The sequence below is a fragment of the Pongo abelii genome, chromosome 20 (genome assembly GCF_028885655.2).
Source record: "Pongo abelii isolate AG06213 chromosome 20, NHGRI_mPonAbe1-v2.0_pri, whole genome shotgun sequence".
NCBI lineage: Eukaryota > Metazoa > Chordata > Mammalia > Primates > Hominidae > Pongo > Pongo abelii.
The window spans coordinates 53601161-53617478 of record NC_072005.2 but is presented as its reverse complement, the minus strand read 5'-3'; the positions used below and the strand labels follow the sequence as shown (position 1 = coordinate 53617478).

General features: G+C 54.0%; 2 protein-coding genes across 4 annotated transcripts in view; both read left to right on the top strand.

Annotated features, from left to right (window-relative positions):
* The first annotated feature begins 3022 nt into the window (after positions 1-3022).
* KPTN (kaptin, actin binding protein) lies at positions 3023-12057 on the top strand. Of its 2 annotated transcripts, none has more exons than XM_002829467.4 (12): positions 3023-3368; positions 3717-3799; positions 3922-4006; positions 4086-4140; positions 6277-6352; positions 6477-6550; positions 6903-7012; positions 7370-7447; positions 9537-9612; positions 10380-10515; positions 10605-10787; positions 11663-12057. In XM_002829467.4, the coding sequence occupies exons 1-12, from the start codon at positions 3146-3148 to the stop codon at positions 11789-11791; spliced, it is 1308 nt and encodes a 435-aa protein (XP_002829513.4). In that variant the 5' UTR covers positions 3023-3145; the 3' UTR covers positions 11792-12057. The 2 variants fall into 2 exon arrangements, with proteins under 2 accessions (XP_002829513.4, XP_054396786.2); XM_054540811.2 differs by having other exon boundaries at positions 3275-3368; positions 3717-3848.
* Positions 12058-12702: 645 nt separating this feature from the next.
* SLC8A2 (solute carrier family 8 member A2) overlaps positions 12703-16318 on the top strand; it is a 46733-nt gene continuing 43117 nt past the window's right edge. For both annotated transcript variants that reach the window (XM_024238187.3, XM_054540796.2), the window contains exon 1: positions 12703-15459. The gene's annotated coding sequence lies outside the window, so the exon portion shown is untranslated. The remainder of the gene's footprint in view (positions 15460-16318) is intronic.

Here is a 16318-nt window from a genome sequence, read left to right as displayed (position 1 = left end):
GACAGTCCTCATGACTGCTTTGGATGAGAATGGGTGGAAGCCCGCCGAATCTTCCATGTCCACATCTCTCTGGCAGGAAAGCTGAACGCCCCGGTGACAGTTGTTCCATCTGTCACAGGACGGGGGAGGAAGCGGCTTTGGTGGGCAGAGTCTGAGGCCCGAGTGGGTCTGGGGAGTGGGGGAGGAGATAGCAGGAGCCTTTGCCTGGGAAAGGTGGGCAGGAACCAGCTGCCTCCACCACACTCCACGATGTGCATGTTGGGGGCCCTGTCTGGTACACATGTGCTTTACCCTGCCCTGCGCAGGGCCCCTCGCTATGGAGGAGACAGCTGGAGGAGGCTCAGTGCCCAGACATGATGGGAAAATGTCAGGAAGTGAGCAGGGGCAGTAATTGCACAGAGGAGGGGCTGCCTAGGAAACCAGGGTGGGCTCCTGGGAGAGGGGCTCCAGCCCAGAAAGCCTAGAGAAGTGCAGGTGAGGTTCAAATTCCTTGACACCTGCCCTGCTCCTCTGTCCCCTGCAGCTCCTCCCATAGCTCCAGTCCATTAATAATGGCAGCAAAGACTTCTGAGACCTGAAATTGATTACCATGTCTGCCCCCATCGTGGGCACTGGCTGAAGGATATGTGAATCTGTTTCTGCCATCCATGACCTAAATCAGTGATGGTCAGCCCTGGCTGTGCTTTAGTCATTAAAAGTATCCAGGCTTGGGGCTGGGTGCTGTGGCTCATGCCTGTAATTATAGCACTTCGGGAGGCCAAGGCAGGTGGATCACTTGAGGTCAGGAGTACGAGAGCAGCCTAGCCAACATGGCACAACCCTGTCTCTGCTAAAAATACAAAAATTAGGCATGATGGCTCAAAAATAAAAGTATCCAGGCTGGGGCCACACTCTGATAAATTGTGGTTTGACTGAGGTTCCCTACCCTTTGGGGGTTTTGGGGGTTTTTGTTTGTTTTTTGAGATGGAGTCTCTATCGCCCAGGCTGGAGTGCAGTGGTACGATCTTGGCTCACTGCAACCTCTGCCTCCCGGGTTCAAGCAATTCTCCTGCCTCAATCTCCCGAGTAGCTGGGATTACAAGCGTGCGCCACCACGCCCAGCTAATTTTTGTATTTTTAGTAGAGACAGAGTTTCACCATGTTGGCCAGGCTGGTCTCAAACTCCTGACCTCAGTTGATCCGCCCACCTCAGCTTCCAAAGTTTTGGAATTACAGGCATGAGCCACCAGGCCCGGCCTGTTCTGGTTTGTTTTGTTAAAGCTTCATAGGCGGTTCAAGTGTGTAGCTAGGATTGGAAACCTCTAAACAGGATGATTCCTTCCTAACCCTGTAACTTCATTTTTTTATTCATCTACTCAACATGTGGCTTATAGGTTACTAGGGAGGGAACACACCTGAAGGAAACGCACTGCTGAAGTGGCACTAGACCCACGTGCCACTCCCTCAGCAAGTATTCACTAAGCACCTGCTACATGCCAGGCTCTGGGAATACAGCAGCACTGACAGCATTCCCAGACTGCCCTCCAGGAACTTCTACTCTCCACATCCAGAAATCTGGAATCATCACAAATTCCTTGCCACCTCCGTTATCCAGTCTGCCTTTGAGAACTTTCCATCATGTAAGAGCTGTCTCTTACATGCTCAGCACATAGTTTGTGATTTTTGACACATATTTTCTGAATGCCTGCTTTGTGTCAGGCCTTGTGGTCCAGGTACAGGCGATAAGGCTGTGATCAAGGGAGATCAGCTGCTGCCTTCATGGAGCTTGCAGTCTGTGTGTGCTCGAGGTGTCCAGGACAGCTGGCCAACCCATGTCTTCTGGAAATGATACATAGATGTGCACAGAGTACTCAAACCTCCATGGCCTTCTAGGGACAAAGAAGCATAGACAGGAACCCCTGAAGGCCCCAGAGTCTAAAACACCTGGTTTAAATCCTGTCCCCACCACTTACTAGCATATCAGTCAGTGGACTTACTCTTTCTGAGCCTCCATTTCATCCTCTGTAAACTAGGATACTAAACCTCTTTGTAGAGGTTTCTTTCTTGCAAAGATTAGTGAGACAGATTTGCAAAGGACATCCGGGCACACAGTAAAAGCTCAATGAATCCTGAATAAGTGCACTGGCAGGGAGGGTAACAGTAGGCCCTTGCAGAACAGTTGTGAGGAATCAGATTATCAGAGCCAGCATGACTGTCATCAAGTAGATGTTTGATAAAGGAGTTGGTTATTATAGCTGGATCATTTTTCCTTGGGGGCAAGAAGAATGTATTCATTATTTTAAAGGTGATACTGTTAAGATTATGAGCTATGGGCCGGGCAAGGGGGCTCACACCTATAATCCTAGCACTTTGGGAGGCCGAGGCGGGCGGATCGCCTGAGGTCAGGAGTTCGAGACCAGCCTGGGCAACATGGCGAAACCCCATCTCTACTAAAAATAGAAAAACTAGCCAGGTGTGGTGGCGCCTGTAATCCCAGCTGCTCGGGAGGTTGAGGCAGGAGAATCGCTTGAACCCAGGAGGCAGAGGTTGCAGTGAGCCGAATCGCACCACTGCACTCCAGGGTGACAGAGCAAGACTCCGTCTCAAAAAAAAGAAATAGTGTACTCTGGAGTTACCTTGTTTGGTTTCCACTACTGACCGCTCGTTACTAGCTGTGTGATCTTAGGCAAGTTACTTTACCCTTCTGTGCCTCAATTCCTTCATCTCTAAAATGGATTTAAGTACCTACCTCCACCCCCTTGCGAATTTTTAATAAATTATTAGATGGAATGCACTTATAGTACTTCCTGGCACATAAGGGCAATATTAAGTTTTATGATGATGATGATTCGACCTTGCACACAGCATACAGCGAGAGGCCGTGGCCACCACCTCCCATCTCTAGTCACAGACTCCTTATGGCAGCCCCTTGGTCCAGAAATGGAAAGGAGAAGAGTGCGGAGGCGCAGTGGGGCAAAGTCGCCTGGGAGGTCCGAGCAGCCGATCTGGCCGCCATCTTGGGAGAGGGCAACGCCGCCAGCTTCCGTACGTCATCAGCCTGCGCAACGGCAGGGCACCCGGCGGTTCAGGTCGCTTAGAAAGTCGTAGGTTGGGTAGTGCGGGTCGCGGCGGGGGCTGCGGAGAGTGTGCTTAACTGAGGGGCGTGATGGGGGAGGCGGCCGTGGCCGCGGGGCCTTGTCCGTTGCGCGAGGACAGCTTCACGCGCTTCTCGTCGCAGAGCAATGTGTATGGGCTGGCAGGAGGCGCCGGCGGGCGCGGGGAGCTGCTGGCCGCCACCCTTAAAGGGAAGGTGCTGGGCTTCCGCTACCAAGACCTCCGACAGAAAATCCGGCCAGTGGCCAAGGAGCTGCAGTTCAACTACATTCCCGGTGGGTGGCGCTATGGTGCTGGGGGGGGCGCCTGGAACGTGGGGTTGAGAAGGCTTCTGAGGCTCTCTCTGAGCCGGGTCACCGTGCTGGGAGAATGGGATCGGGTGGTTTTAAGGGGGTCACTGGGATCAGGGGGCAGGCATAGTTGGGGCCCGGATGAGCCTAGGGTTTCAGGATTCTTCAGGCTTACAGGTCAGGATCCCTAGTACCCAGGGAACAGAGGTCAGGTGATGGTGGTCAGGACTCAGACCAGAGGGCAAGATCATTGCGGTAGCCAGAGCTCACCATGTTTGGGAGATTGGATTCATGAGTCTGCCTGACACTGAACTTAGAACTCTCTCCTCCCAGTGGATGCGGAGATTGTCTCCATCGACACTTTCAACAAGTCACCCCCCAAGCGGGGTCTGGTTGTGGGGATCACGTTCATCAAGGTACCTAGAGGCCCCTCCACCTCCCTTCGCCCTCCTCCTTACACACATGGTGAGTTCCACTGAGCCGCCCCGGATCCCTCCTGCCACCGCTGCCCTACCCTGAACCCCGTGTCCTCCCCCAGGATTCAGGGGACAAGGGCAGCCCCTTCCTGAACATTTACTGCGACTACGAGCCCGGCTCTGAGTACAACCTTGACTCCATTGCCCGTGAGTGAGGCGTGGACGGGAGGAGGGAGAGGGTCCCCAGCAGGTCCCCCATGCTAACCTGCCTATGCCCTGCCTACAGAGAGCTGCCTGAACCTGGAGCTCCAGTTCACTCCCTTCCAGCTGTGCCATGCAGAGTGAGTGTCCCCAGCGCATCGACGCCCACCCCACTGTAAATGTAGAAACCCTGGCTTCTCGAACCCCTTCTTTACTTACAGACCCCCTGTAGTCTGTTTCCCTTTCTGGAAAATAAAGAGGTTGCACTAGATTAGGGATTGAAAACTAAAATGCCAGCCGGGCACGGTGGCTTACACCTGTAATCCCAGCACTTTGAGAGGTTGAGGCGGACAGATCACCTGAGGTCAGGAGTTCGAGACCAGCCTGGCCAACATGGCGAAACCCCATCTCTACTAAAAATACAAAAAATAACCGGACGTGGTGGCAGGTGCCTGTAATCCCAGCTACTCAGGAGGCTGAGGCAGGAGAATCACTTGAACCCAGGAGGCGGAGGTTGCAGTGAGCCGAGATTGCACCACAGCACTCCAGCCTGGGTGACAAGAGTGAAACTCTGTCTCAAAAATAAATTAAAAAAATTAAATTAAATTAAACTAAAATGCCTTTGGGGACCAGAGAGGCCATGTGAGAATGGAAAACACAAGTGTAATATAACACGGAGCACATGTGCACATACGCATATGCAGCTGAGGTTGGAAAGCTGTAGCTAACTGGAGACCACGAACTTGTCCATAGACAGTCAGATTCTACGTTTGTTTTTTAAAGCATTGTGCTTTTTTTCCTTTTCTTTCTTTCTTTTTTTTTTTTTTTTTGAGATAGACTCTTCGCTCTGTTGCCAGGCTGGAGTGCAGTGGCTCGATCTCTGCAACCTCTACCTCCCTGGTTCAAGTGATTCTCCTGCTTCAGCCTCCTGAGTAGCTAGGATTACAGGCTTACGCCACCATGCCCAGCTAATTTTTGTATTTGTAGTATAGATAGGTTTTTGCGATGTTGGCCAGGCTAGTCTCGAACTCCTGACCTCAGGTGATCCGCCAGCCTCGGCCTCCCAAAGTGCTGGGATTACAGGCGTGAGCCACCACGCCCAGCCCGAGCATCATGCTTTTAAGGTGGCCATGGACCAGATGGCCAAGGGGCCACCACACTGCCATTCCTGAACTAGATAATCTGAGAGAGTTGATGGAGCACCTGTGAATTCTGGGAATTCTGCACATCTAGAATTCCCAGATTCTAATGTTCTAGAGTCTGACATTCCAAGATCAGAAATGCTAAGTTTTCTAGAGTCGTAGGCTCTAATATTCCAACATTTGAATATTCTACAGTACGATAGAAGCCAGAATCTTCTGAGGTTCTGTAATGATAAAGCCCTGACATTCTCATCTTTCAAGGAGATAGAACATAGACCATCTAGAATACCAAGGTGTTAGAACCCCAAAGTGTGTGGGTTCCATTCTAGAGTTCCAGATTCCATTCCAGAACACAGATGGTCTAGAACAGGGATTGGCAAACTTTTTTTGTTAGAGGTCCAGATAGTAAATATTAGGCTTTGAGGCCCAGTCTGTCACAGCTACTCACTTTGCCATTGTAGCCAGAAAGCAGCCATTGACACTGTAAATGAATGGATGTGGCTGTGTTCCAGTAAAACTCTATTTACAAAAACAGATGGTGGGTTGGATTTGGTCTGCAGGTCACAGTTGGCCAAGCTCTGGTCTAACAGGTGAGAGTCCCCAAAACTGAAGATTCTAATTGCACTAATGTTCTCCTTGCTAGGATTTGGATATTCTATCATTCTGTGAATCTGAAATCTGTGATGGCAAATTCTAGAAGTTCTTGTATTTCTAAGGAGACAGAAAACAGCCCTTCTAGAATACTGGGGTTTCAGATTGAAGAGGTCCTAGCTTTCTAAGGTTCTGCAGTTCATTCTAGAGTTCCACATTCCATTCCTGAATCCACAGAGCGAAGGTAGGAGTAGATGCGGGCTCTAAGAACGGGAGGTTCTAGCAAGCCATGTTCCCGCAATTCTGAGATTGGGAGGTACATTCCTGAATTTTGAGATTCTATGAGGGCTCCTTTCTACAGTTATGTATTTCAAGGAGATACAGTACTCAGGAGCTTGAGCCCTGAGATTCTAACCCTGGGTCTAGTGTCTGGATCCCAGAATGTTAAGGTTCTCAACAGGCAGGGGTTTTTGCAAAGGAGAGTTCTGGTTCTCAGACCATGTGGATTCCACTACCTTGGGTTCTAGATTTCTCTGCTTTCAGGGTCCAGGTCGGGGATCAACTTGAGACCGTGTTTCTCTTGAGTGGAAACGACCCGGCCATTCATCTCTACAAGGAGGTGAGGTGGGGAAGCGTGCTGGGCAGAGCCCTGTGGGGTTCACTGTGGGCTGGCGCTGGGTGGGTATATGTGTGAGGCTGACGGCTGACTTAAGCCCGGGTGGGGTGGGTCTTGGTTTCCCCAGAACGAGGGGCTGCATCAGTTTGAGGAACAGCCCGTGGAAAACCTCTTCCCAGAGCTGACGAACCTGACCAGTAGGTAGGAGAGGCCCCGAAAGAGGCCACTGGGGACCGGGGCACTGACCTCAGAGAAATCGGGCGGTGAGACCTTAGAGAAATTGGTCACCGGGGAGGAGCTCAGAAAAATCAGTCCAGGGCATGACTTCAGAGAAATTGATCAGCAGGGGTGACCCCAGAAAAAACAAGAGGTGGACTCAGCCCTCGGGTGGTGAGAATTGACCCCAGAGGAATTGGGCGGTGGGGATTATCCAGGAGGAATCAGGCAGCAGGGTCCCAGGGCTACAGGGAGGGGCGGCTGCCCCTGGGGAGGCAGAGGGGCGGGGCTGGGCCCAGCAATGGCCCTCCGTCCTGTCCATCCACCCGCCCGCCAGCGTCCTCTGGCTGGACGTCCACAACCTCCCCGGCACGTCCCGGCGCCTCTCAGCTCTGGGCTGTCAGAGTGGTTATGTCCGTGTCGCCCACGTGGACCAGCGGAGTCGAGGTAAGGGCCGCAGTGAGGCGGGTTAAGGGGTGGGGTTGAGGGCTAGAGGGCGGGGACTGGGTGGGGCTGAGGGCTGGAGCTGGGTGGGGTAGGGGAGGAGGGTAAGGGGGTTGAGGGGTGAGGGTGGGGCTTGCCGGGTGGGGCTAGGGTGGGGCCGAGGGCTGGAGCTGGGTGAGGTAGGGGAAGTGGGGGAAGGGATGAGGGTGGGGATTGGGGGCTGGGCTAGGGTGGGGTTGAGGGCTGCAGAGGGGCGGGGCTAGGGTGGGGATGAACGGTGGGGGCGAAAAGTTGGCGGTTTCAGGGCTGGGTGCGGGACCGGGGTGGGGTTGGGGCTCTGAATCCTCGTTCTCCACGCAGAGGTTCTGCAAATGTGGTCGGTCCTGCAGGACGGCCCCATCTCCCGAGTGATCGTGTTCAGCCTCTCGGCCGTCAAGGGTGAGCTCTGGGTTTGAGGGGATGGGGAGAGAGCGGGTGGGAGGGAAGAGGCAACTCTGCATTCTTGGGTCCTCCCACCCAGATTTGCACCCCTCTCCCAAAGTGTGCAGCCCCCAGTCCCTCTCTCCTGGATCCACCACTCCAGGCCTTGAGCTACAGTGCACCTCTTCCCTCCCCTCCCCTCTTGTGAATTTAACTTCCAGGACTGGCACATGGGACATAACCCATATCTTTTCTGTTAGGGTCCATAGTTGTTCTCCTCACTTTGGTGTAACCTTAGCCCCGTACCCTGGGGCTGAGCGTCCACCTCTCCCTCTGTACCCTAACCTGCACGTCTCACATCGGTACTTCCTCACCCCGCTCTGTGGCCCCTTCACTGTGTCTCTTGTTGCATTCTAGCTCCCGGCTATGCTCCTGGACTCACCGCTGTCCCACCACTCAGAGTCTAGCCTTTTCCCCCAATATGTTGATCATTCCTGCTCCTTTACTGGGGTCTGTCCCTGACTGGCATTTTGCTTTTTAAAAAAGTTTTGACTAGGCGCGGTAATCCCAGCACTTCGGGAGGCTGAAGCGGATGGATCACCTGAGGTCAGGAGTTCAAGACCAGCCTGACCAACACGATGAAACCCCATCTCTACTAAAAATACAAAAATTAGCGGAGCATGGTGGCGGGCACCTGTAATCCCAGCTACTCGGAAGGCTGAGGCAGGAGACTCGATTGAACCCAGGATGTGGAACTGGCAGTGAGCTGAGATCTCACCACTGCCCTCCAGCCTGGGCGGCGGAGCCAGACTCCATCTCAAAAAAGAAAAAAAAAATTATTTCAATCACTTTGGGGACACAAGTGGTTTTGGTTGCATGGATGAATTCTATAGTGATGGATTCTGAGATTTTAGCACACCCATCACCCAAGTAGTGTCCGTTGTACCTAATGTGTAGCTTTTATCCCACACCCGCTCCCACCTTCCTGCTTCTGAATCTCCACACCCCATTATACACTCCGTATGCCTTTGCATACTCATAGCTTAGCTCCCTCTTCTGTGAGAACATACATTTTTTGGTTTTCCACTCCTATGTCACTGCATTTAGAATAATGGTCTCCAGTTCCATCTAAGTTGCTGCAAAAGACAACATTTCATTCCTTTTTATGACTTGAGTAGTACTCCATGGTGTATATGTACCACATTTTCTTTCTCCACTCATTAGTCAATGGCCACTTAGATTAGTTCCACATCTTTGCAGTTGTGAATTGGGCTGCTGTAAACATACATGCACAAATGTCTTTTTTTTTTTTTTTTTTTCCAGACAGAGTCTCGGTCAGGCTGGAGTGCAGTGGCACAATCTCAGCTCACTATCACCTCCACCTTCCAGGTTCAAGCAATTCTCCTGCCTCAGCCTCCTGAGTAGCTGGGATTACAAGTGTATGCCATCACGCCAGGCTAATTTTTGTGTTTTTAGTAGACACAGGGTTTCACCATGTTGGCCAGGCTAGTCTCAAAACTCCTGACCTCAGGCGATCCGCCTGCCTCGGCCTCCCAAAGTGCTGGGATTACATGAGCCGCCACACCCGGAACCTCAGACTTTTTAAACCATCATCTAACACCTATTTCTCCTTCTGATGTCTGACTTATAATTTCTCTCATGGGCCAATCTCTAACCCTCCCTGTGTAACACAGCCTCAAGACTTTTTCCTGAGATCTAACCTGCATGTCTCTCATTAAAGGGGCCTGGGGTATGACGGGGAGCCTGGAACCTGTCCCCACAAAACCATTCCCCTCTTCATTCATGTTTCTTTTTTTTTTTCTTTTTCTGAGATGGAGTCTCGCTCTGTCACCCAGGCTGGAGTGCAGTGGTGCGATCTTGGCTCACTCCAACCTCCGCCTCCCAGGTTCAAGCAAGTCTCCTGCCTCAGCCTGCTGAGTAGCTGGCATTACAGGCGCCCGCCACCATGTCCGGCTAATTTTTGTATTTTTAGTAGAGGCGGGGTTTTATCATGTCGACCAGGCTGGTCTTGAACTCCTGACCTCAGCTGATCCACCCGCCTTGGCCTCCCAAAGTGCTGGGATTACCATTCATGTTTCTTCTCCAGAGACCAAGGACGGGCCACCACAAGATGAGTACAGCGTGCTCGTGGCCAGCATGTTGGAGCCAGCAGTGGTGTATCGGTGAGGGGGCCTGAGACACATGGGTGTGGTCTAACCTTGTTTCTTTGCACTGTGGTCTAACCTTGTCATTCTCCATAGTAAGTTCCTCTGGGTGGATTACCCAGAGCTGGACAAGTACAGATACTTGTGACCCAGGGGTGGGGGCTGTGAATATTGAAGTCTAGACTTGTAGGGAATATGTTGAGGCTGGGGGGTGGGAGCAGAGATGCCCGTGCTCCCTGGAGTGGATGTAGTAGGTGTGCTGGCAAATGGTTAATCACTGGCTATGCACGAGGAAAGCCCAGGTTTGTAGCATTTACCAGAGTTTCCAAAGTGTAAATACTCTCACCACGGTGGTTTTCAAACCATGAACGTGATTACATGGGAACATTACCCAGTCAGCTCTCGGAAGCAACTATAGCCAGCTCTGGCACCCCTCTAGGAGTGGTGAAGGTGTCCAGGCCAGGGCCAAGCCCTCTTCGGGCTCCATGAAGGCAGCATGGGTGTCTAGATTGAGGACACGTGCATCTGAATCCCCAGATGGGACACTGTGGCTTTCCATTTGGGAGTGAGATGGTCCCCGAGGTGAAGGGCTTGAGTGCACAGGTTGACCCCTTGCTGGGCCTATGAATATGTCCAAATCTGAGATGATGATGTCTAGGCTTCCGGAGGACCAGTGTGTCTAGGCCTGAGAAGGGAAGCAGTACCGGTACCCCTCTTAGCATCCGCCAAGGGTGCTGGGCACTGCAAGCTGATCCCAGCCTATATGCTGCATTTGGGACCCTCAGGGACCTGCTGAACCGGGGTCTTGAAGACCAGCTTCTCCTGCCCGGCAGTGACCAGTTTGACAGCGTCCTCTGCGGCCTGGTCACCGACGTGGATTTGGATGGGCGGCCAGAAGTCCTGGTGGCCACCTATGGACAGGTGGGACCTGACAGTTGGAGCCACCACCCACCGGCCTCCCTCCACTGTCCCCCCATCAACCTGTGTGACCTGATTCTTCACCCCCGCAGGAACTGCTGTGTTATAAGTACCAGGGCCCGGAGTCGGGGCTTCCTGAGGCCCAGCACGGGTTCCGCCTGCTGTGGCAGCGGAGCTTCTCCAGTCCCCTGCTGGCCATGGCTCACGTGGACCTGACCGGGGATGGGCTGCAGGAGCTTGCCGTGGTCTCCCTGAAGGGCGTGCACATCCTGCAGGTAACCCCAGCTCTCCGCGTGGGAGGGGAGTCGACCTCAGCAGTTTCGAGCACAGGGTGCAGGCCCCCTCCTGGGGGAGGAAGGAACTCATTTCAGGGAGGCAGTTCCTACCGGTCAGGACAACTCCCAGGAGAAAGGGGCAGCTGTGAGCGCTCACAGCAGCTGGGGTGGGGGCACCGGCCTGGTGAAGGAGATTTATTTATTTATTTTATTTTTGAGACAGAGTCTTGCTCTGTTTCCCAGGCTGGAGTGCAGTGGCGTGAACTCAGTTCACTGCAGCCTCCACCTTCCGTGTTCAAGTGATTGTCCTGCCTCAGCCTCTCAAGCAGCTGGGATTACAGGCGCGTGCCACCACGCCCAGCTAATTTTTGTATTTTTAGTAGAGATGGGGTTTCACCATGTTGCCCAGGTTGGTCTCAAACTTCTGGCCTCAAGTCATCCGCCCACCTCGGCCTCCCAAAGTGCTAGGATTACAGGTGTGAGCCACCACACCCTGGCCTTTGTTTTGTTTTGTTTTGTTTTTTTTATTTGTTTGTTTGTCCTGCCTCAGCCTCCCGAGTAGCTGGGATGACAGGCGCCTGCCACCAAGCCTGGCTAAATTTTATGTTGCTTTTATATTCCTTCTAATCTCACTTCCTTACATTTGGGTCTAGGCTTTGTCCCTCCCACTAGAAATTCGCTTAAGGTCACTCCCCTTCACCCCGGTCACAGAGGCCCGTTCCCATCCCACACACTGGTCTGCTCTCTGCCCTCCCACCTGGGCCGAGCTCCTGGCCTTTGGAGTTGCTTCACTCCAGACGGCCCTGCCATGGTCTAACCTGTACCCCTGCAGCTCTTCCTCAGCTCCATCCCCCTCATTCTCTTGTTCCCCACAGCACAGCCTGATTCAGGCCTCAGAGCTGGTCTTGACCCGGCTTCGACATCAAGTAGAGCAGAGGAGACGTCAGCTACAGGGGTTGGAGGACGGGTCAGGTGCAGGGCCTGCTGAGAATGCAGCCTCTTAAGCACCCACGCACCCACTCTTCCCAGACCTGGGGCGACTCATGGCATGCTCACCTCCAGCCATTGGTGGGGGGTGTCCTGAAGGACAGGATGCTCTCCCCAGACCTCCCCAGGGTGGTGAAGCTGTGCCCTGGGACCCCAGCTAACCCACTCCTCTATCTGTGCCTCAATGTCCCTATTTGAAAGCGGGGATGATCCCATTCCACCCTGTCCACTCTGGATGAGAATTGGCCACCTGATGGTTATTTATACGTCCAGAAGAACAGCATTTCCCAGTTGTCTCGATTCTTTTTTTTGGCAAGCATTTGGTGAGCACCTGCTGTATGCCTGGCTCTGTGTTGGATGCTGGATTCACCCAGAGGAATTGAGGGAGAGGGATATGGGGGAGAGGGAATCCAAGGCTAGACCCAGATACAGGATGGAGGTTAGATCCCAGAGTAGAACCCAAGAGAAAGAAATGAGGTGACACCTTAGCAGAAAGGCTAAAGTTAAACCACTGTGGAACAGACTACATAAAATGGAAGGGAAAGAGCTGAGGTTAGACCCTAGTGGAGAGGGCTGACATGAGACCCCAGTGGAAAGATCTAGATCTAAGGGTAGATCCCAGTGGAAAGGCAAGGAGCTTGAGCGTTTAAAGGAAAACTTGTGGGTAGAAAGGGCTGCTGTGGGAAAGCAGTGGTCCATTTGTAGCAGAGGGTCTGAGGCTAGACTGCCTATGAATAATACTGAGGTTGGACCCCAACAAAAAATTGCTATAGCCAGACCCTGTGCAAGGGGCCAGGGTTAAACCCCAGCAGAAAGTGAGCTTAGTTCCCAGTGGAGAGCACTGAGACAAGACCCAGGGAGAAAACCCAGGCTAGAGCATGCTAGAAAGGGCTAAGCTTAGACCTAATCTAAAAAGCCTAGGGGGTTGGGGGCCCAGGGAGTGGGAGACAAACCTGATTCTCCCAGCCTGTGGTGCTAGGAGTTGCCTTGCCTGTGGTCTTTTGTGTGTGTGAGAGAGACGGAGTCTCATTCTGATGCACTGGCTGGAGTGCAGTGGCGCAATCTCGGTTCACTGCAACCTCTGCCTCCCAGTTCAAGCGATTCTCCTGCCTCAGCCTCCTGAGTAACTGGGATTACAAGTGTACACCACCACGCCCGGCTAATTTTTTTGTATTTTTAGTAGAGACAGGGTTTCACCATGTTGGCCAGGCTGGTCTCAAACTCCTGACCTCAGGTGATCTGCCCGCCTCGGCCTCCCAAAGTGCTGGGATGACAGGCATGAGTCACTGAGCCCGGCCTCCTGTGCTCCGTTCTGTATTACCAGGAGAAGGAATCAGAGGCCTGTGTCTCTAGGACCAGTGGAGGGCGGGAACGATGGAAGTCTTGTCCTCCCTCCACTGCAGGCCAGGAATAGAATCTGGGTCAGCAGGGTTGGGGGATGATCATTTCCTGGGCTGTATCCAGGCTGGGGGCAGGGGTTGGGCAGGACACCTGCTTCCTGGGGGTTCAGGGGAGAGGCAGACACCGTAGTCATTTTGGCCATCTGTCTACCTCCCGCTATGGAGGTCCACTCAGAAGTCTGACCACCAGCACTGACAGGGAGGACCCAGCCACCAGTTCTCTACCGAGCGTTTATGGGAGCTAGGAGCTCAGCAACTCTTGGCCACCCCTGTCTTCACCCTCTTTCTCAGAAGCCAGGCCCAGGCGTGGGAAGTTGCAGGGAGCCGGATCCTCTCCCTCCCCTGGCCAGCAGGCCTGATGGTGTCCAGCCAGGACTGGCAGTGGGCAGGACCGGTGGCACGAGCAAGGCCCCCTCCCTCCCACTGTCCGCCTGTAGAGAAGGAGCACTCCACAGACTCACACGCTATCACCCCCTGTTGTAGGGGGGAGCGGGATTGGGGGTGGGTGTAGTGCTGATGTGCCTTGCAGAGGGGTGTGCTTGCGTGGGGGTATGTGTGTGGGCCCATCGCAGGGCGCGTGAGTTTGTGTCTTCAGGAGCCCAGGCCACCTGCCTGGCCCTTTGCAGTTCATTTCTTTCTTTTTTTTTTTTTTTTTTTTGGAGACGCAGTCTCACTCTGTCACCCAGGCTAGAGTGCAGTGGCGTGATCTCAGCTCACTGCAGCCTCCACCTCCCAGGTTCAAGCGATTCTCCTGCCTCAGCCTCCCAAGTAGCTGGGATTACAGGCGTGTGCCACCTGGCCTGGCTAATTTTTGTATTTTTAGAAGAGACAGGGTTTCACCATGTTGGCCAGGCTGGTCTCCAACTCCTGAAGTCAAGTGATCTGCTCGCCTCAGCCTCCTAAAGTGCTGGGATTACAGGCGTGAGCCACCACACCCAGCCTGCAAGTCTCTTCTTGACTTGACCCGTCCTCAGCCTGGGGAATTGTGCAGTGTAGCAGTTAAGGGTGTAGAATCTGGAGCCATATTTACCACCTTGTGCCTTTGTTTCCCTGTCTGTAAGTGAAGCTTATAATAGCATTTACCTCACAAGGTTGGTGTAAGGGTTGATTGTGTCAACGTATGTCCTAAATTTATAAAAAATGTTAGAACATGCCAGGTGCGGTGGCTCTCACCTGTAATCCCAGCACTTTGGGAGGCCAAGGCAGAGGGATTGCTTGAGCCCGGGAGTTGGAGACTAGCCTAGGTAACATAGTGAGATCCCGTCTCTTAAAAAAAAAATGGAGGGAAAAAGCCTGTCGTGGTGGTGGTGGGCACCTGTATTCCCAGCTACTCGGGAGGCCAAGGCAGAAGGATTGCTTGAGCCCGGGAGTTGGAGACCAGCCTGGGTAACATAGTGAGATCCCGTCTCTTAAAAAAAAAATGGAGGGAAAAAGCCTGGCGTGGTGGTGGCGGGCACCTGTAGTCCCAGCTACTCAGGAGGCTGAGGCAGGAGGATTGCTTGAAGCCAGGAGGTTGAAGCTGCAGTGAGCCAAGATCGTGCCACTGCACTCCGGCCTGGGTGACAGAGTGAGACCCTGTCTCAAATAATAATAATGTGCTGCCGATGCCAGGCACGTGGTCAGGGCTGCCTGTATGCATGGCAGCTGTTGTTATTCTTATTAATGGGTGTCTTTGTGGTTGTTTCTGGCCTCCTTTGTGAGGCTGTGCAGGCACAGTATGTGAATTTGGATCTGACTCCAGCTAAACATTCTTGCCCTCCCCCTAGTTCTATGAGTCTGTAACTATTTGTAGCTGTTGGCCCTTGTATGGCTGGGAGACTGTGTGCGTGCGTGTGTGTGCGCGTGTGTGTGTGTGTGTATGTATGTGTTGGGGGGCGGGGGCTGCTTCTGAAACGCACAGGAGCGCCCTCCGCTGCTGTCCCCTGCCTCTGGTGCTGAACTCGGAGGCTGGGGAGGAGGCTCGGGCTCCCTGCTCCTCCCGCCCTGCTCCCCCAGGCCCCTCCCCGGGCCTCCTCCGCCTCCCGCACCACCTCCCCTCTGCCCGCCTCCGCCTCCTCCCCCTCTCTCCGGCTCCTCCCCCTCCCTCGCTCCCTCGCCGACTCCCCCTCCCCCGTGTCCCTCCCCTCTCCTCTTCTCCTCCCTCTATCCCCTCTCCCTCCTCTCCTCCCCGGCTCTCCCTCTCAGTCTCCGGCTTTTCTCTCTCTCAATCTCTCTCTCTTTCGGGCGGAGTCGCCCACCACTGCCAGCCCAGCGCTGGGGGGACCTGCTCCAGGCTGTAGCCGCAGGTAAGAGACCCCATTGGTGGGGAGGTGGGGGCGTGGGAAAAGGACGGGGTTACCCCAGGCGCGGAGTGGGGGCGGTTCGGGAAGCCTGGAGCTGGCTTCCCTGGGCTGGTTTATGGAGGTGGGGGGCTGCCTGGCCCAGCACGCGTACCTTCTATGGGGTGGGAGTGCCACCAGCCGCCCCACACCTTCAGTCCCTCCTGGTTCTCGGACGGCTGGGGAGGGGGACCGCCTGGGTACTGGGGGGCGAGGACCCCGCCCCCACCCCGTCTGGGGCACCCCCCCTCGCGCTCTCTACCTCTGCCCCCGCCTTCCTGTGTCTGGGTCTCATCTTTCTGTCTCTCCACATATCTCAGGGGTCTCTGTCTAGCAGAGTCTGGCCGCCTCTGGGAGTCCCTGTCTCTCAGTCTCTCACTCCTGTCTCCCTCTCTCTGTGTCTCTGTGCCGGGGTCTGTTCGGAGTCGGAGTCTCTCCGGGGCTCTGTCTCTAAGTCCTGGGTTTCTCTCTCCTTTCCTCTTGCGCCATCTCTGTTTCTCTGTGTCTCTGTGTCTCTGCTTTTCTCCCCTGTCTCAGCTTTCCTGTGTCTCTCTCTGTCTCTGCTTTCTCTGTGTCTCTGTCTCTTTCCATGTCCGCGTGTCTCTCTCTCTATCTATCTCCTCATCTCCCCCTCGTCTCCATCTCTGTCTCCGGATGTCTCAGTCTCTGTTTCTCTCTCCTCTTCTCTGGCTCTCCCTGGGAGCCAGTGCACCCTCCTCCCACACACCTTTGTCTCCGCCCCTGGCAGGGGAGACCTGGAGGAAGAAGACCCCCCCACCAGCAGAGTGGGCTCCCCCAGGCCTCCTGGAGTCCTCTAAACTCCTCT

Excerpts from the sequence above, each read along its gene's own strand:
- KPTN (XM_002829467.4), top strand. The coding sequence starts at position 3,146 with ATGGGGGAGGCGGCCGTGGCCGCGGGGCCTTGTCCGTTGCGCGAGGAC. Across the intron at positions 4,007-4,085 it reads CAACCTTGACTCCATTGCCC|AGAGCTGCCTGAACCTGGAG; the intron begins GTGAGTGAGGCG and ends CCCTGCCTACAG. Across the intron at positions 7,013-7,369 it reads CGTGGACCAGCGGAGTCGAG|AGGTTCTGCAAATGTGGTCG; the intron begins GTAAGGGCCGCA and ends TTCTCCACGCAG.